This window comes from Puntigrus tetrazona, chromosome 17 (genome assembly GCF_018831695.1).
Source record: "Puntigrus tetrazona isolate hp1 chromosome 17, ASM1883169v1, whole genome shotgun sequence".
Taxonomy (NCBI): Eukaryota; Metazoa; Chordata; class Actinopteri; order Cypriniformes; family Cyprinidae; genus Puntigrus; species Puntigrus tetrazona.
In genome coordinates, this window is record NC_056715.1 from 748991 (window position 1) to 770567 (window position 21577).

Sequence of the window (21577 nt, forward strand, 5' to 3'; positions counted from 1 at the left end):
CAAAAGATGTTTTCGATGGATTTTTTTAATGCTTCTCTTCTCTATTCAAGCCTTCGGAAATCATATAATAGTTTAGACCCAAACATCGTCAAATCTTATTCAAAATGGTGCAGACCAGGTTCTGGCGAAGACTGATGAAGATTCCTCCTTTTTTTTTGTTCCACGGAAAAAATAACAGCTTACGGGTTTGGAACGACATGAGAGTGAGTAAATAATGACAGATTTTCATTTCTGGGTGAGCTATTGCTTTAATTCCATTACATTTGTCCAAATATTTTCATTAGTTCCTGCTTCACTTTTGGCATATTGGAGCGTGGGCTTTTTCTTTTTTTTTAGCCTCACATGCGCTCAGTTTTAAGTTTGCATAATGTTTGCCATTCTCTTGGAGCGTCTCCAGTCCCTCTCCTGTCAGAGCGGACGCTGTGTTTACTAGAATACTGTAGAAAGCAAACAGGAAACCGTTCTTGGCTCTGAATGTGATTAAGCTATTTACATACCACAGCCTTTTATACTAGTCTGCTCTGTCTCTGTCTCCATATTGTTATAAAAAGAAAGGTCACCCACTTTGTGTGCACTACGAGTCTTTAAACGTGGCTCACCAGGAAGGACTCTTCTGAGGGGGAACCTCAAAAACCATTTTAATATATCTAAAAATTATATGTCATAAAGACTAATCTATTTCAGGGCCCTTGATATTTTTAGCATTGTCATATTATGTATTCATGACAATTAAACTATGTCAAAGATATGATAACGCAAAGCACAATTTTCTTTTAATTTGCAAAACATAAAAATTCAGCAAATAATTTTTTTTTTTTGTTATATTTTTTTGTATACTGTGTACATTTAACATGTATATATAAATACAAACACGTATGTATATATTTAAGAAAAATGTTATGTTTATATATTAAATATATTTATACTCTATAATATTAAAAATAATATTAATAAAAAAAATATTTTCAAAATGTATACTGCATGTGTGTATATATATATATATATATATATATATAAATATACACAGAACGCATACATATATATGTAAACAAAAACTTATGAATTATGAAAATTTAATTTAATTTCAATTGTGCGTATGTTTGTGTGTGTGTGTTTATAAATATGCACACACACAAATATACACACAAAAACACTTTTTATTTATATATCTGTTATATATGTCAAAGATATCATGATGCAAAACATGCATAATGGTTATAAAAATAAAAATCTACAACATAACATTTTTGTTGTGAGTGAAACATAACCCAACGTGTTCCCGACAGCTTTCACGAGACCGACTCTTTTTTTGTGGTGGCGTGTGATAGCGTTCGTTTTTGAGGTCACTGAGCTATAAAAGCCCTGCTGTGGTCCTAAAAGAGAAGAGGCTACAGTCACACCCAAACACATCTTTGAGGACGCTGTTGTGCAGATGTTGACTGGAGTCGTCTCATTTATCATCCTCTCAGATCCGCGGCAGGCGCAGTCCTCTCCGCCCTGGTCCTACGAGCAGCCCTACACTCCTTACCTGAGCCAAATGACGTCTCCCTCCATCCACTCCACCACCCCGCTGTCCTCCACCCGCGCCACGGGCCTGCCCTCCATCAGCGACGTGCCAAGACGCCTCTCAGGTAACCTAACAGATCACAGAAACACAAATCACAGACAAGAGCTCTATTAACACAACTAGGCTGAGATGATGTTTCAGACTGTGCTGAGATTTGCCTCGATATATAAACTAAAATTCTCAACAAGTTCCCCCGAGATCAAATCCACGTTCATTTTATACACGGCTGGCCACAAGTTTGGAGTAAAAAATCTCTTTTAAATGTTTTGAAAAGAATGTTCTTTTTACCAAGGCTGCATTCATTTGATTAAACTTACAATAAAAGATAAAAATTTTAAATGAAAAAAATATATAATTTATTTATAAGCTGAATTTTCTGCATCATTGCTCCGGTCTTCAGAGTCACATGATACTTCAGATATCGTTATAAAATGCTAATTCATTCTTACAACACAGTTATTCAAAATGGCTCTTATCATTATAAACAGCTTATGTTCAAGATTATGTGAACAGTATTTATTTTAAAGGTAAAACTTTTGGAACATCATCCTTTTTTTTTAAATCCTATACCAAACTTATTATTTTTCACTGTATAAGAGACTATTTTTAAAAATATTGAAAAAAACACATATTTTATTTTTAATTTTCCAATGTTATTATTATTATATATATATATATATATATATATATATATATATATATATATATATATATATATTTGATTCAACATATTTCAGGCTGGTCAGCAACCATTTGTTACACAGAGATTAATTTTTCATTACCTAATCAATTACAGATAAATAAAATCAAGCCCTGCTCCCACTTTTTATCCATTGAACATCCCGTTTTACTCAGACAGATGTGGGATTACAGAAGTTAAGTGACTTTTTTTCACTTGTTGACTCCACGTGACTCACAAAGAGCTATGAAAGAGCAACGTCTGAGCAATACAATTCTCCTCTGGCCCATTTCGCTGTCTCTGCCAACCACTCATTTCAGAAATGTGGGAAACGGAGTGTCTCAACGTGCCTGTATTTACTTTCCTAGCTGATCGTGTTAGCCGTGAACATTTGTCCAAACACTCGTTCGCTTCTTTCCCTGCCGAAGTCGAATCAAAGCATTTTTCCGGTGTTAACTTTCTGCTTTGTAAGCGTTTGTTACGTCGCCCGTGGGCAAATGTCTTCCAAGCAATAGCACCTTTAAAAATAGAGAGCATCTGAAAGAATATCTCCCCTAACCCCCGTCCTCTCCAATGGAGTCTTTGAACTCAACTCTCTTTTGAAATGCCTTGAAAAGGAACAATAAAACAGACTAGAGTTTCTGACTCACGGACCTCAAAAGGTAACCGGGTAGTTGGTACATAACAGGTCTATTGGATTTTATAATAGAAGTTATTTGAATGCTGGGAAAGTGTATGTCATAACTTCTGTAACTGATCGCTATTTCTTTATTTCTTTTATGTTATTATAAATGAACATGCATTGTAACAGATACATTTCTAAAATATTGCAGATAGTATTTCACTTCGTATGACCTCAATATTTATATATTAACTCTACATAAAATAATATATACTATACATATTTTAAATATTGATAATATATAATCATTTTTACATATTTATGTGTCGTATATATTTTTATTTTTGTTGTAAAAAAAAAATATATATATATATATATATATATATATATATATATATATATATATAAATAAATATTTGTAATATATTTTATTATACTGCATTTTATTTACTACTGCAAAAGTAGTATATAGTAGTTACTAGTTGCAACTTTAACATATGTATTGCATGCAAAATAATTTGTATTTTTCAAGCATAATTTTATATTTATTTTTTTTCATGATCAGTTTAAATCAGTTTACATGACCAGTTTAAATGACCTGTAGCGTGACAAATGCATTTTTGAAATATACAAATATTCCACATAGCATTTAAATTCACATGCGTTCATAACGGTTGCATAAACAATAATTACAGAAGAATGTTGTTTGAAATAGTTTTAGATAAAAATAGTTCTACATGGGCTTTCCAAAAGCAGTTCTCTTCAACTACCCAAAAGCACTGGAAGAGATTGCTGTGACTGTGCCTTTATTAATGAAACAGGCACCAGATTGCGGTCCACCCGCCCTTGGGGTTCGTTTTGAAACAAACACACAGCATGGACGTTTTCTTTAATACACCTGTTTGACTCTCCGCCAGGTTGGTTTTTGAACTTTTTTTTTTTTCTTTCTCTTGGCTCCCCACCCTAACTGTTTTCTTTGAGCCTGGAGCGAATGTGAAAGTTTAAATGACTTCTTGGTGTGGCTGCTTTTTGAACCCCGGCCAGCTGCCTCGTTGGGTTTGATTAGTTTAGATTTCACCCGGCTTTCATCTTGGAGATGTCAGCCTTTGTTCTTTCCTCAAAGAGACACACGCACCTCTTGGTCCTAACGCCCCCTATTCTTCCTCGGAGCGCCGCTGAATGGCTCGGCCTCGAGAAGACACGTCCCGAACGCATCTCGCCCTCTGCAGCTGCTTGCGTGGCTATTCTTCTCGAACGTGGGCTCGTGTTACACCTTTCAGACCTGGTGACTGATAACAACGCAGATGAAGGCATGCATAATATTACACAGAGAGCAATGAATTATCAGAGTGGGATCACAGGACACTGGAGGACCGGTTTTAAACTAGAAGCCTGGTTTAAAAGCGTGTTGGGTGAACTCCGTGATGGCGTCCCACCTGAATATCTTTGATGAATGCAATAACGGCGAATACATATATAGATCAAATGTACGCCTTGATATAAAGTGGCTTTGGATAAAGATATCTGCCAAATGAGCAAATGTAAATCCACAGATCTCCAGGAAATAACACTGTAATTTTATATATACCGTAATGTGTTATGTTTAAGAAATACCATGTTGTATGTCTATAAACCATGGTACAGACTAATTACTCATACAAAAAGGTACTTTAGCAATACCATGATTTTGAAAAAAGCATCTTCCGCTCAAAAAGGCTTCATTTATTTGATCAAAAATACATTAAGATACAGTAATACTGCAAAATATTATTACAGTAACTTTTCTATCTGATGCAATGCTGAGTTTCCAGCATCATCACTCCAGTCTTCAGTGTCATGTGATCCTATGGAAATCAATTTAATATGCTCAGCTGCTGCATTTCCGATTATTATCATCAGTGTTGAAAAAAACCCCAAAATCTTTAATCACGTCTTAACCGTTACGGTTTTGATCAGTTTAATGCATCTTTGGTCAATAAAGCAAAAAACACATGATACACGGCTCTGTTAGTGGCGTCTCTACCTCTTACTGCTCTCTTAAAGTCAGCAGGCAACCCTGAAGCAACCCGAGGTCAAAGGTCACGAGATCACGCTGACGATAGGCCACAGTTTGAGCCATCATGCTCCTCTTGGTTTCTAGCCTTGAGCTTCAGCTACTAGACCACATGATCCCTGTAATACAAAGTGATTGATGTTGTATTAAGTTTAGCCAAAAAGGGTCTGGCAAGAGTCGATAGCATAATGGGTTCATTCTCGTGAATGTCTGCGACGAGGAGCGATGTTTAATGCTGATTGAAGGTTGTATATGTGAATTTCTGTCATTGTTTTGGAAATGTGACTTGGGTCTCCTCTCTTCTGCACTGTCTCCTTCAAGTGTCTTTTTTGTTTGGTTTGAAATGTCAAGAGTTGATAATGTGGAGAGACAATCTGCTCATAATTGGCCGCACATGTTCTGTAAAGTTTGCCGAACTGTCAGTCATAAAGGACGACACGCGACTGACGGGAAATATCGGCATAAAGAAGAAGTGCATTACCTCAGCAACAGGGTGAGAGGAAGGATGAGATGTGATTAGATCAGAGACTTTGTTTGAAGTGAAGGAAAGAAAAAGAAAAATGGACAAGGAGATAGGGAAGGAACAGATACTCGGTTCATTTGAAGTCAAGAAAAAAGGGAGAGGAATGGAAAAATAGGCACAAAATGGCACATTTAAAAAGTTAGGAAAGAGGAAATGAAAAGGAAAGGAGAGAAAAGAGAGAAAAGTGGGAAATAGAAATTGGAAATGAAAGAGGAAACATATTCTGGATTGCTTAAAAGAGACTTGAAAAGGACCTGGGAAAGGTTAGGAAAATGGAAAGGAAAAGGAGTTTTAGTTTGTCTGAAGTGAAGGAAAGAGAAAGGGAAATTAGTTAATTAATTAAAGAAAGGGGTTTAGTTAAATGAGAAATATTAAGAATTATTTTGGTTTAAGAAAATGTAAATTGGCCCAGAAAAAAATATGGCTTCATCGAAGTAACGCAATGGCCAAGGAAAGAGGAAAATAATCAATTAAAACCAGAGAAATGAAAAGGGCGTAGATATGCAGAAAAAAAAATATATATATATAATGGGAAAGGTGAGGAAAGGAAAGGAGTTTGGGTTTGTCTGAAGTAAAGAAAAGAGAGAACGGGAAAAGAAAAGGGAGTAGAGGAAAGAAGACTTTAGGTAAAGGAAAGGAAATGGGTAACCGAAATGTTAAAGGTCCTGAAAGGGGAAATAGAAATGGGGTTTTTGTGAAAGAAAGAAAAAAGAAAAAGAAAGGGGAAATGGAATGGAAAAGAAAAGAAAAGAAAAGAGGAGTTTGAGATTGTTTGTTTATAGCCTTTAATTTAGCAGGCGGCTCCATTTGAAAAGCAGATCATGATGAATACAGAGTGCAAAAATAGACAGATGTGGAGATGATAAGACGTTCCTCTGGGATTCTCTCTCCTGGGGTTCTGGGAGTCACAGCCCATTAGTGGTTTATAATTTAAAAACATCTTGTGGTTCTAAGAGAGAAGATCGGCCCTTCTCTTTGGCTAATCGCAGACATGCCGCCACATCTGAGACTGCTCATTATGCATCCTGTGGAAACTGTTTTTTCCTCTAAGCGTTTCCATGTGCGCTCCCAGTTTATTCCGACATTTCTCTTTGATATTCATATAAATGCGAGGATGCGTGTGTTTGCGCATGTGAGCGTGAACGCACACGACGCGTTCGCGGCGCAAACCCCCGGACAACCTCCAGCAAACGCCGCTCCAAAAAACAAACAGCCAGAAGTCAGGGTCGCGACCTTTCCGCAGCACGTCAGCGCCTATTCATTTGCATATTGATCTTTCACGGCCCGGCGACATTTTTGCAGCATTAGTGTTCATCTTGGCCTCGAATCAACCCAAGTATTGCGTAATTCGGGTCGCGAATAAACATTTAATTCAAGTTTATGCTTTGCTAGAGTAATTAAACGGCTGACGTGCGAGATGAGCCAGTTTCTCTTGTCGGTCGGTTAATATTTATTGCAGTTTCCTTGATTAAAATTCCTCAGACCGAGCTTGTAAAGAGAATCCGCTTCTGGATCGCTGAGCAACAATATGAAGTTTTTCGTTGCACTTTGAAGTGTCATTCTGACGCTTTCGTGGCTTGGGGGATTTCAAACACTCGTATAATAACAAAGACGAAACTGTTTTCTTTCTAATCAGATTGTTTGGGAGAGCCTCTTCATATTTACTTCCATTATTTTTCACTATTTGGAGGAGAAATGAAGATAAAGCTGCATGCATCTCACTCTTCACTAGCTTCTTTTCCGTTCATTAAGAGGAGTCTTGCTTTGACAGGCTAGTTAGTTTAAGCTGTATGCAAATTAAGTTTGACAGCGCCCTCTTCTGTCTGATTTAACAATGTTTTCCCTATTCATTTCGGTGTTAATTAATGTGGGTGAAGCTACTCATAATTTAAATTAGTCCATCAAAAGTCATTATTTTTATATTCAGAGCATGCATCTAGTACAAAAACAGAATAGGGTGTTACACGCAAGAAAACGACTTAAAGTGACCCAGGAAAGAGTTAAAGTGACCCAGCAGCATTTAGCTATAAAATATGACAGTATAAATAACCCACGTAGATTGAAATAAACTAATGAATCAATTTTGAAACTGGTTTATTATCATGAAGTGATTTGAATGCTATATGCTGTATCAAAGTCTCACAATAAATTATTTATATATATATATATATATATATATATATATATATATATATATATATATATATATATATATATATATATATATAATATTATAAAAAAAATGTAAAATGAAAATATGTCAAATTCTGCACTTTTTCAACAGATTTTAATAAAGTTTACAAAAAATAATAATTTTTCATCTATTAAATGACAAATTACTTTCACCCAAAATACTAATTAGTTTTAAATTTGCCACCCATTTTTCAATGATTTTTCTACTGATTTAAAACTATAATATTTATTATTTTGTATTTTAATATGTAAGTCAGAACAAGCATGTTGTTAGAATATTTACATAAATATTATTTTACACTAAAAAACAATGTAACGTTATTTCAACCAAATTTTTAACATTTTAATCTCCAAAGACTTATTTGAAACCTTAAAAGTTAGACACTTTATTTACATTTAACGTGCTTTCCATGGACATAAAATCACTCTTTTATTTGATGCGAACATCTTAACGTCTTTGACCCATGCGCAAAAAGGCATTTTCACTATAGTGCACCCAACCCAACACGTTTATAATATTATCTTGATTGAAATATCGCTTTCTCTCCACCAGGTACGTCGGATCTCAGTCCGTTCTCGGCTGACCCGCGGCAGTTTGAACGTCAATTTCCCGGGCTGTCCTCGCTCACAGATTCCCGCTTCCCGAGTCCCAGAATGCACTATCCCGCGACCTTCACGTACACCCCTACTCCGGTCACCTCGGGCATGTCTCTGGGCATGTCCACCACCACCCACTACCACACCTACCTGCCTCCGCCGTACCCCGGATCCACCCAGAACCAAAGCGGGCCCTTCCAGACCAGCAGCACGCCGTACCTCTACTACGGTGCCTCGTCCGGGTCCTACCAGTTCTCAATGGTGCCGGGAGGAGACCGATCCCCCTCCAGGATGCTGCCGCCTTGCACTAGCGCATCCACCGGCAGCACCCTCATCAACCCCAACCTGCCCAATCAGACGGACGGAGGCGAGGCGGACGGCAGCCACAGCAGCTCGCCAACCGTTCTCAACTCCAGCGGCAGGATGGACGAGTCCGTCTGGAGACCATATTGAGACGGTCTGGTCAAAACGAGACCTCACGCAGCACTGTTAGCCTTAAAGACAGAGAGCGAGAGATAATTGCATGAAAGAATCATCGGATTTGAAGCACAAACTCATAGGTACTCATTGGTACTATATTGAATGGTTGCAGTGTATTTTTACGACTACACTGATGTTTTTTAATTCTATAAAACAGATGACCCTTACAGAGAATGATTTCATGGCATTATGGTACGATCATATCAGCAATGGTTAAAGTGCCCCTATTATGGCTTATGAGAGGTTCATATTTTGGTTTTGGGAATCCCAAACAACAGCTTGACATGCATCAAGGTAAAAAACACTTTTATTTTCTTATAATATACGTTTATTTTTACCTTATTTTTTTTAACAACTCCCAAACAATTCGTTCAACAAAAAAAATGACCTTGGTCTGAAAACGTACCCCTAATATAGATTTTTCTAAAATTAGCTTTCATGCATTGTGTAACACAGCGAATAAAAGTGAATGAAAACATTCTGCAAAGTTTAAAATCTCCAAAGTGCACCGTATATAAAGTTATTGTCTCTCTCAAAAAAAAGAGTTGACTTATTTGTCCTCTTGAGTTGGTCTGAATGAAAATGCAAATTCATTCTTTACCACTAGGTGCCACTTTTGGAACGTTAAAAGCTCACAAACATTGCTTTAAACGAAAACGATCGATCACCAGAGGAGTTTGGAAAAATAAATCATACAAACAAACCAAATAAGTGTTTTTTTTTTTAACTTGTATGCATGTCAACCTGTTGTTTGGAACTCCCAAAACCACAATATGAACCTTTCATAACCCATAAAAGGGGCACTTTAAGCGAAGTTTCGGCAAATGTGAACGCACCTTTAGTCTAATTCATCAGACATTCCACTTCATCAGTGACATATAATGCAAGTCACTGAATTTAAAGGAATAGTTCAACCAAAAGTCGTTCCAAACCCGTATGACTTTCCTCCACAGGACGCAAAAGGAGATGTTTAGCACAATGCTGACGCTGCACATTTAAATACAACAAAATCCTGGTGTTCGGGGCTTTTAAACTCCAAAAAGCACCAACTAAGTGGTCCATATGACTTGTGAGCTCATTCAATAGCTTCGTGCAAAAAACAGACCTATAATTAAAAGTAAACGATGCCTGAACGTCTATTTTTGGATGAACTATCCCTTCTTCTGTCCTTGAGTAAACTTTCATTGCAATAGGAATGCATCCACACTATTGGCGCAGAATATTTTTTTATACTAACTCGGTATAATTTTGCATTTCTTAACACTGAAAGCAATTGTTTTTTTTTTTATTTATGCGTGTTAGAAGTCAGCTATTTGAAACAGTACTGGCTAATTCCCTCTGATTATTTTAATTTATGTATGAAATGGTAGCAAACGGTACTGATTCGAGAAGCAATATAAGCCATATAAACTTTAAATTATGCAATGTGTTTAGAGGGACAAAATTTAAGACGTTTTGAATATTATTTTGGGGACATCTATTAATAACTTAATGAAATATTTACTCGTTTTGTAATTTAAATGTTTTGTTATTATTATTATTGTTATTGTAAAGCAACCAAAAAGAACATCCAATGATTTGTAAGCAATGAAGGATCTTTTCATTGTAAGACTATATCCACAATTAAACACTCGTGGGTTTTTCTTATTTTTCTCAGAATAAGTTCTCAGTCGGAAATGTTACATATTAAGCATTAAGAAACGTTTTAGACTGAGTACATCTGAGCAAGCGACATCTATAACAAAAACTATCAATAAATGTACAAAGGTATGTTGCTAGAGTTGACGTGCCGCACTCTCCACTTGTTTGATTTTGGTATCCAATGTTTATCTAGTTAATTTATTTTAGATTTATTTTTAATTTAATGTTTTTTGGTGACTACAAGAACGACCAAACTCTTGCAGCAGTGGCCTAAACCTTTGCATCTTCACATACAGATACGATCAAATCTCACGCATGCACTCGCAATAATAAAACGACCAGTTTCCGTCTGGTGTGCAGATATGAAACCAGTACAATCGTCAAGCCTTCTGTTCTACAACTGGATGGTTAACTGCACTTTGTAGGTTAGTTAAACACTATGCAAACTGTACTACAACAATCAAACTCAGAAACGTCTCTTTGCTGTGTGCTAATGTTCTTGAGGTACAATATAATTGAGTACTTCGATATTACTGGCATGTTAGGCAACGTAATCTTTGGCAAACTTTGGGCTGCAAGACATTTTACCGAACGGACAATCAAATCGAGTAGCCTAAAATACACAATGGATGTTTACCGGAAAAAGTTTATCATCTCCATTTCTAGAATTTATTTATTGGTCAGCAATCCGAGATGAGTTGGGATGAAATTATTACTGGCGAGAGAACTCCTGCAAATATGTTACCAGTTTTGAAACAGTTATATTTGTAATAATGCGATTTTCTTTACACTTTGTAGTTGGCGTCTTTGAAGAATAATGTGTATGTTTTTTGGATTCAACAACAAGTGGTACTTGATAGAATGTTTGTCCAAATGTAAGTTAATAGGCTGCTGGCAGCACCCTCCTGAAACAAATGTCATTTGTCTTTTTATTTCCTTTTTTTATTTGTTTAGAACAAAGCACTTCTTCTTTCGAAGGGATGTAAAACAAATGGAGCCCATGATGGCAAAAACAAAAACACAGTTGAATGTCCGGGTTATATTTTACTCAAAAAGTCACGTTTAGCATGAATAGGTTTTTTTCCGATTCAAAAAACCAATTGAAAGGGGAAAAATTGAACAGAGGAACAATAATTGGTCGCGATAAATTAAATTAGCAAATGAAATTTAGTTTACTGGCATATAAATAACTTTTAATGAATGTAAATACGCGTTTTGTTAAATAATACGAAAATAATAATTCCGAAAGATCCTGAACAAATACCAAATATGGTTCTAAACGTTATGCAAAATATAATATCGTGTTACATTTTTTTCTTCGTTTTCTGGAAATATAACCGGAACAAGCTCAGTTTTGAGAAAGTCGCCCAAAATTAATCGAAATCATGGCAGAAACAACTAATTTGAGCTTTTTAAAAAAGCCTCTATGCGTGTACCACCCTACTAATTTCTTCTGTACAGTATTAAACTGCATTTCTTCGAGTCCGGCAACAATAACTACACCTACACTGCTGTTCTTAACTGCCCCACTATTTGATTTAGCCTTTTCTTTTACCGTGGTGTCTTCTGGTAGTGAGGAGAGCGTTTATGTTTACAGAATGTTTACAAAAAGCTGCAAGCAGGTAACTGCAAATGTAAAGAACCTCTGCACTGTTAACTTTGTATGAATCCGTGTTTAATTGCTTCAATATGCCTGATAATACAAGAACAACATTGGTCTGTCTTAATCGAACATGTCACAGGGCCAAATATTTATATGCTTTTGGGCTATGGACTATGTTTTTCATTGACCCTTTTGTATGTAGTACCCTAGCGAGAGTCGGTTTTATGGGTCAATAGCAGAGATTCCTTCCGTGAGACTTTTATCTTCGTTCTATAGCATTGAGATTTCACTCACATACAGAGAGTTTTGGGCTTCTCCTTATTCGCTAATTTCATTTACATTGCAAGTATGCAAGGTCAAATTAACACATGAAGAAAACCAAATGCTTCCGAGGCGTCTCTTGCGTCTCTCATCGTCGTTTCTAAACTTTTAACTAAAGTGTTTTGCATTGAAACCCTGGAAATCCTGCTATCGTTTTGATTGAACACGATCCTTGGTTTGTAAACGATGGGAGAGCGCGTTATCTCATTTGCGTCGCGCATTACTTCCTTGCACATACTGTACAGATGTTTCAGTTTCGACAATCTTTCGTCCTGTTTCATCCATAAAGTTTGTGAAACTTTAACCTGTTTGTATGGGACTAACAATCCAGTAAAAAATTGTGAGATTTTTGAGCATTTCTGATGATTGTATCATTTGTCTTTGAGAATAAAAATGGCTTTTTGTTATAACCCACTGTTTCTTTTTTTTTTCCATTTCATTAATAGGGAAAAATGACTACATATGCATTGCTACATGAAGTACTTTGATAAACAAATGCGCAGTCTGGTGAAGAAACTTAATGCGTGAATTAACCACTTAAAGGAAGGAACAGATTCAGATTAGTTTTAAAAAATCTTGCAAAAAAACCACATGAATTAGTCCTTTTCTAATGGCACTATATGCGAAAAAGGTTAATGATATAGCCCAAATATTAAGCAAACAAGCATATGTATAAAAATATAACTGAAATTTACTTTCGAGCCCTTTTCAAAACTAAAAAGTCGTGATTGACTTCATTAAAAACACCTCAAGAGCAGGTGTTTCCTAGAAAACGTGAACTCGTGTTGGAAGCACCAAGGGGAGCAAGAAAAACTACTTTCACTGCTGTTTCACTGAGCTCTAGTTAAATAACAACCTCAGGCGCTGCTGCTTTGACAGTCTGTATTATATATACGGCTGTGCTGGAAAACTCCCACGACCAACAAAGAGAGCTAATCATCAAGGAAGTACTTCATTAAATGTCTGTGTCTGAGTCACGGTTACTAAAACACGTCCACAATCTGTTACATTTAGAAATGTCATTTAAAAATGCCGCTCAGCAGCTAATAAATAAGATGAACTGAGCTGAACTCAACTCAACTGAGCTAAACCTCACAGAACTGAACAGAAGAGACCGAGCTAAGCTAAATTCAGTTTGAGACAACTAAACTTAGATGTGCTGAACCGCTGAGCTTAACGACTGAGCTACAACGAACTGAATCAAACTGAAATGAACATATCTTAAATTAAATAGAATGTAAACAAAACCAGAAGAAATCCACTACGTTGCATGAACTGAATTTAACTGAACAGAATTTTACTTAACATAGAAATTAGAAATTACACTTTAACTGAACTGAATTGAATTGAATTGAAACTAAAGTTAAAGTAAGCCGTGAGCTGAATAGAAAAAAAATTACTTAACACAGACGAACTGAACGCAAATGAAACAGTTTTGCTGGACTTGATAAAACTGAACTCCACCATCTTGGACTGAATTCAATAAAGAAAATACCAAACTGAATTGAATTGAACCAAACTAATTCTAAAAAGAAAAAATTCCTGAACTGAACAAGCCGATCATAAGTAAACAGTACTGAATTTAACCGAAGGGAACAATGTCATCAGTAGTTTAATGAAATGAACTGACACTAAAATTGATCTTAACTTTGCTGTGAATTTAAGTGAATTCAACTGAGCAGAAGCAAATTTAATTTAACATAGCTGAACTGACTGCAAACGAAAACATGAAACATCTGCTATTTTTACTGCAGAAATGTCATTTGCCAGCAGCTCCGTTGAACTAAATTGATCTAAACTGAACTAAACTGAATTAAAGTGAACAGAACTGAAGTTGCACGGCCTCTGTCTGTCGGCCTCCCGCGGGTTTTATGAGTTTGCACTTCTTAATCTTTCCAAAGAACGAAAGATATAGCTGGTCTGCATTTCACATTAAACTTCCCCGTCACACAGGCTGGAAATTAATAGTGCTTTCCCGAACAGCTCTGATGAAAATCTGAGATAGAGCGCTTTTCGGTCCTGGTTTACATTGTGCCACGGTACTTCAACTTGAAGAGCATAGCAATGTTTAAACTTCTTCGAGTCAGTTTGTTGAACGGGCCTTATCTGCGCATATCTTGCCAGAATGTAGGCCCAAATCTCCATGAGATTTTATATGATTTCCTGTCACTTTTCCTGCCTCTATTCCGAATTTCCACCGGAGACTTTCATAACATACACTTCAAGACAGACAAATGCTCCATTATGCAGCCGCGTGATGATTAATGCCCGTTAATGTGTCAGATGAAACGGATCGGTTAATGCTGTGAGCTGTTCAAACACATTGCCAGCTGTTTGTCTAAACCTGCACTGAGGGTCTTTAAACGGCCCTATCAATGAACGCAAACATCCATAAGTTCAGCTTGGATCAATGTTTGGTTTGGATCACCTCGGCCAGGAAACGACTCAATGGGCTTATTTAGCGCTACTTAGAGCGAGTTTGACACTATTACATTGTTTTAAGACAAAACACGTGTGTTTCCTTTTGAAAATGAACATTGCGCTCGATGTTCTGTCATCTTTATCGGGGCTAATTGATAAAAGTTCTCCGTTTCTTGTTTTCATTCGCGGGTCGGCACGTTGCCTGGCGGTTTTAGATGAAAATAAACAAGACTAGAGAGAGAGCAAGGGCTAATGGTGGCCTTTCCGTATCAAACAAAAGTGGGGTTGATGGTGCAAAAGCCAAACACAGAGACCGTCTAAGAATTAGGAACATCATCTCTGTCCCTAAGACAAAACTGATTGTTAAAACAGGAAGGGACGAAAACATTTGACTGGTTAAATTTGGATAAATTCTTGACTTTTGTCACAACATACTGTAATTTCATTGCTTACAGTCAGGTTTTGATATGTTTACTGAATCCATATGAATTTTATATATATATATATATATATATATATATATATATATATATATATATATATATATATATATATATATATATATATATATATATATATATATATATATATATATTATTTATTTATTTTTATTTATTTTTTTAATATAGCCTTTTTAGTCACAATTCATTGCATGAATTTAATTCAGATCATGTACTTTAACAGTTTAATTTTACTTTAATTAAAATAAAATTTAAAAAATTATTTTTATTTTCTTGATTTTAGTACTTTTTGTTTATTGTCGTATGGCATATGAAATAAATATCAGTCTTTGGTAAGTAAATAAATAAATATGTTTCATTGCATTAGGTAGGCAGCATAGGTAGGCATTCAAATATTTGAATGTTTATTTTGTTCATTAAAGACTAAAACTTTTGCAAATCCCTAATTTAATTGCTAGGTAGTTTTCCTCAGTTTAATTCGACTGAACATTTTTCCTCGTTTGAGTCCAAGAACTGAACACAAGTCTTTTCTCCGAACACCTCGGTGTCTTTCTTCGAGGAAGACTGATTTACGCATCATTTCCTATCGTTCTCTCCGGGTGAAACCGGGGCTTCTGGTTTCACAGCGTGTTGTGAGGGTCAGTCATTTCTCATACAGTTAAGCCCCTGGTTGCTCCAAATCACTTCACAAGCAATCAAATCTGCATAGTGCCGTCCCAGTTTAGCTGGAGGTGTGCCAAGGACAATGCCCCGACGCCTTTAACAGGGTGAAACCTGCGGGACATCTGAAAATAGAGACCCTTAGTGTCCCACGGCTGTCTGAAGGTTGCAGACGGGCTTGTCGGGCCTGATGATTTATGCTGGCAGCGCTCGTGAAGTATTTGCTGCCGCTGGGAGGTTTCCGTACAAATGAAGTGTGAAGCTCACGGGAGCACGGAGGCAGCGGGGCGCAATCCTTAAACACCTCCAGCGCGCCGGGAGTAAACGGGACACTTCGCAAGAGGGGGGTGGAAGTAATGCATAGAGACGTTATCTAAAGCTGATCGCACCTGTAAGCTCGCGATCCATCCTCCGCTGAAAAACGTTGCTCCTAGATCAGCTTCGTTCGTCCTTGATCACCATTCCTGTCGAACAAAAACTGTGTTAGCCGTATAGCTCTGACCCAAAGCCGTTTTATCAGAGAAGAAAAATTTTAAAAATACATGATGGAACGCAGTATTATTTATAGACACTTTCAGGCAGGAATGAGGTTCGGATTTTCTGGTGTTTTTAAAATAAGTTTTGCTCACCGTGGCTGCATTTGAAATTACAGTAAAAACTGCAATATTGTTGGTACCATTACTACAATTTAAAATAACTGTTTTCTATTTTATTATCTTAAAAATGTAAAAAAAAAAAGTAGTAGTTTTTAAACAGCTTTAACATTTTTCAGGATTCTTATAAAATATTACAGTGTGAATGAAATTTCAAAGAACAGAATGTATACTTGAATAAAACTTTTCTTTTTTTTTTAACTTTCATTGAGCAAATATTTGAATTTTAGTATACTGCACATTGAAATAGTAGTGAAATTAATAGTGAAAAAGGCACCTGAAGTGTTTGTTTTGTTAAATTCAGATTTTAAAGTTACAGAAATATATATATAAAAAATAATAATAATAATAATAATAATATATATATATATATATATATATATATATATATAGTACAATAGTGCTTAATACAACAGTAATTAAAAATATTATATATTTTGCATTAGCATGATAAAAAAATTCTAAAACATTTTCTGGTAAAATCTTAAAATTACTGCATAAAAAGCAAATCCACTTGATCAGTTCTTGTTTTAAAGGATATCTTTATATAGTCTGTTGGCTAGTTTAAATGTTGCGGTACTAATATGTACATTTAAAATCTAAAGGTTCTTCCTCAGTGACAGTTTCTGTCAGTCTTTTTTTTTTGTTGGTAATTTATATATGCAGTAATTTAAAAACTGCATGTGAATGAATGTAAAACCTCAAATGCATCATCACCTCACTCCCAGTCTCGCTTCAAGGTCACGTCTGTGGCCAACCCAGGGCAAATTTTAAGAAACACTGCCCTCCTGTGGGTGTTTTACGACTCTGTGCAACTACTTTACTAAACCCGAGCTGGTCTTCTCAGTTTCACAGCATGCTTGCAGCATTATAATTACTTCCACTACTTAGTATATTTAACTAAAACACGATTGTGCCCAACAGTATTGAAGCTACTGAATGCTAGTATACAGCAAGGGTGTCTTCTTGTTGGCCGGCCTGCAGTAAATACGGTATTTTGATGGAAACTATGGTTACACTGTGGTAAACTTGGGAATCCCTCTAGCTAAGGAGAGGCGAGGATGGATGGAGGAGGTGAGGAGGAGATATGCGAGCAAGGAGCCAAAGATCAGTCATCCAGTCTCCATAAATTACGTTATGAGTCACAGACAGCGGACAGCAGCCCTCAGAAGCCACGAAAAAGCAATTTTCTGACGCACAAGCAGAAATCTTAATCCGAGTCTGATTATGGATGTCTCTAATCAGTCTCTGTGGTGATTTCTAACTCAGTAATTTAGAGAACTAAGTCAATTATTCATATAATTTTTCATGTGAAGCACACAAACAGCCAATTGGGGGAGAAAGAAAACATTAACTATAATATCTTAATTACTTCTCTGACAGGGTCAGCGACATCAAGCAACAAAACAAAAAAGTTTATATGCACGTGTCGATAGTTAAAAGAGCGAACCTTGGTGCTGGTTTTGATAAAAGTTCGATATCATGACCGCACTGAAAGTAAGAACATGCAGCGAAGCTTCAATCGTTATTTTTACATGAGCCCTGCACGACATGCGCTCCGGTTTCAGAAAAAGGACGTGTGAAACAGAAGTGAAGCTCTTTTCCGACACCTCGCTTGGAAGCCGCCGAGCGCCAAAGCCTAAACAAACGCACGTGTGTGAGAGTGACACTGTTCCACCCCGTCGCTCTCACCCTCTCTATCTTCCCAGCATGCAGCGGGGGCCTGACGGAGCGGGACGGCTCATGTTATGACCGCAGAAGGGTCGGCCTGCGCAGGTAGCAGACTGAGGGTTTGTTCTCGCGGTTCTTTCGGGGTTCAGCTTCAAAAGACGATGTCGAGGTGTTAAGACGACATCACAACCTTTTGAATAAAAATTTGGTTTACGTATCAGTTTGGATAAATAGTTCACCCATAAATGAATACTGTCATCACGTACTCACTCACATCCAAACCCATGATTTTTTTACTTTTTTTTTCCATAAATGATGAAAGTATTGAGTGCCTAGACTGTCACACTGCAAAAAGGACATGAACAGCACTATATTTGATCCCTAACAGCTGAACTTGTATCAGTTTATTCATGCTAATCTATTCAACAACTTAGAAATACAGAACACAAATTGTAAAAACTATTTTTTAACTTTTTTAAGTTTGATAGCCCATGTTCACTAAATATTTTCATAGTTATTCTGTGTAATTGAGAGTTTTTATTAATATTCAGAATTAATTTTTTTCACTTTTACAAGTTTGCAAATTTTTTTTTTTTTTTTTTTTTTTGTGAAGTTATTTATTTGTTTTTATATGCTTTTTATTCCGGTTTGTTATTTTAGTACATCATTAAACACTAAATGAAAATAAGAAATGTTTTTAATTTATTTCAATGAACATTTATTTTATTAACATAGTTTTAATCGCTCGACTATAATAACCCTGATACAGAAAAAAAAAAACTATTTTCCACCCCAAAAAATCTACTTTTGCCTTCCTAGACAGTCATATGTTTGGCCCGACATAAGGGAGAGTTAAGGTTCATGGGTAAGTTTTAATGCTAGGGTGAACTATCCCTTTAGGCTTTTCACTGAAAAAATTAAAAAAATCTACATTGTATTGTGATGCAGATCTGTAAACGCTAAGATGGACAGATGGGGAACACATGAAAGCATAATGAACATATACAGCGAGATGGAAATTTTAAGTAGATAAAAGAGCATGTTCCGAAATCCCAAAAGGCAAGTTGGCGATGGACAAAATAAAATATTCCTACCAAAGCAAACAATACCAAATGCCATTTCATACACTCTCAGCATGAAGACTTTTAATTTTCCACCATAAATGTGAAACCTCTTGGATCTCTTCATGAGGTGCAGACAGACAGCACTGAAGTCTAAATCAAGATCTGACTGATGCATACCCACAATTACCCCGCTGTTTGAAACAAGGGCAAACTTCAACATTTGGTATCATTTAGAGCCCGGGCGATGTCACTGATGCACAACCGATCCACAGTCACAAATCCAACAAGATCTCGAAGGATATTACCGCGCAGCGATGCTTGAATCCAACTGCGTGTGTTAACCTATAATTATAAGACTCGCGCAAACGCTTGTTTTGATAAAACGGTCAGAGGGAAATACAGGTTGCCTTGCCTTTACTGCCCTGAGATCCTCTGATGTCTGCGACCCGAGCCGAGTTGTGGAGGAATCGCAGGCCTTTTGGTGTCCGTGAAGTGGGCTCTGCTTTACATTACCCTTGGGTTTCGAGCTCTGAAAAGGCATAAGTTAAATCGGGTGGGAAGTGAAAAGCGAAGTCGGCGGCTAGCGCTGCTTAGACACCCTTCAAGAAAGGTAGACGCATTCGGGAAAGGGCTCGTTTTCTTACAAGTAATTGCCGGTTCCAGGACGTATAATGTGCTTTTTCCAGCCCTGCGATGGTATCGTTCTTGCTTTCTTCCATCCAAACAGTCGCCACAGTTTCTGTCAAAATAAAGGATACACCAGTTACGTTGTAAACACGGTCAAGTCGTTTCGAAAATTATTTTTACATTTCCTGAAGCTAAAGTGAGTGCGAAACTTACCTCTAAAGCGGTTTTCAGCACTTCATATCGGCCCGAGGCAAAAAAAGACCACCTTAGCGTCTCTAATATGGAGGTACTTACATGTGCACTTCATACGTTTTTACAAATTGGCCATCTATCTAGACTTGGACCACGCGCAAAAGCCCTTCAAGGTGCATTTGAGACGCAACTCGGGCAAGATTAAATGCATATGGTTCTTTAGGCCGCGTACGTCAAACTTACTCCAAACAGAAACGCATTAAAATGCAGAGGTTGGGAATCCCCGTAATCCACGGGTGCGAGCAGTTACTAAGGAAATATATGGATGAAGCAACTGCGAAACTCCAACATTCATACATTACAGTATTGCCATAGCCATGCCTTGTTTAATGGGATCCAATTAGTTAAGTTACATGAAGCGAATAAGTGAAAATAAGTCCATGTTCTGATCGCTCCTCGCAATGCACAGTGGGAAAACAACACATGTACGCTTGTTGTGTGACCGGAGATTCCTCAAAGAGAGGATCGCTCAGGAATAAAAAGAAAAATATGCATCTGAAGACAGCTGACTGCATGTTTTCTGTGTTGATGTGTGGGGTTCGAGTGAGGCCGCAGGACATTTAAACCAGAACGGAGCAAGACTTGCTGAAACAATCAGGGAAGGAGCTAAATGCACGTTTGACCGGTCCTTTGCCCCGCTGCCCACAAAAAGACTGCAGACAGAAATGCAGATGGTTTGAATTTGCAGTCAGAGAAATGTGTTGGACTGCACGGAGATGGTGAAAGGGCTTCCTCAACAGGAAGTAGGGTAATTAAAACCCATGAGGCCAAGCGTCCCTGAGCTACCAGAGGAAAACCTCTCCTGTTTCGGCCTGTGTTCCAATCTGATCTCCGCGCTCGTATAAAGCTGTATTATTGAGCTGCCAGCTAAACCTGACAGGCAGACGTCGCATGTGCTGGAAATCAGACGGACAGCTTTTTTTCACACGTACTTGACAGTTTGATAGACGGTGACGGTTTTCGTGAAATATTATCTTAAGTGTCTCATATTGTATCCAGCTGAAGGTAGTGCTGCAGCTCAGATGTTTGGCTGTAACCACACCAAGTCAAACGAATATGTTACCAATTGCAGGTTCAAGGTCATGCAAGTGAGACTTGGGAATTAATTTTAATCTATATTCTGCTGAAACAAACAATTAAACCAACTTAACATGGTTAGGGCGGTGTTCAACTGTTTTTTCTGGTTAACCATCTGACGACAAGTGCCTAAACCATCAAAGTAATCGATTGCTTTCATGTTTTTGCTTGCATGGGAAATAAATATTAGAGATTCGATGCAAGATATGCTTAGGACAAGATGTCTATTTCCGCTGACGATAATTTGCGAGTAACCGTTAAAAAAAACCCGCGCTTTTTCACACTAGACAAGAACAAAAAAAACAAACGTTTAAAAACAAAGTTAGAGTCGCAACAGTTAAAACCCACGTCTATGCGTGAGATTACAGTGTTAAAATCGTTTACTAACCTGTATTTTTCCAAATGCTTTCAA

At 37.0% G+C, this 21577-nt stretch overlaps 1 protein-coding gene across 3 annotated transcripts in view; it reads left to right on the forward strand.

Annotated features, from left to right (window-relative positions):
* Nucleotides 1–12689, forward strand: part of runx2a (RUNX family transcription factor 2a) — a 35982-nt gene extending 23293 nt beyond the window's left edge. For all 3 annotated transcript variants that reach the window (XM_043262709.1, XM_043262711.1, XM_043262710.1), the window contains 2 exons: nt 1470–1631; nt 8191–12689. In XM_043262709.1, the coding sequence (XP_043118644.1) occupies nt 1470–1631; nt 8191–8687 (659 nt within the window). In that variant the 3' untranslated portion in view covers nt 8688–12689. The remainder of the gene's footprint in view (nt 1–1469; nt 1632–8190) is intronic.
* Nucleotides 12690–21577: the final 8888 nt, after the last annotated feature.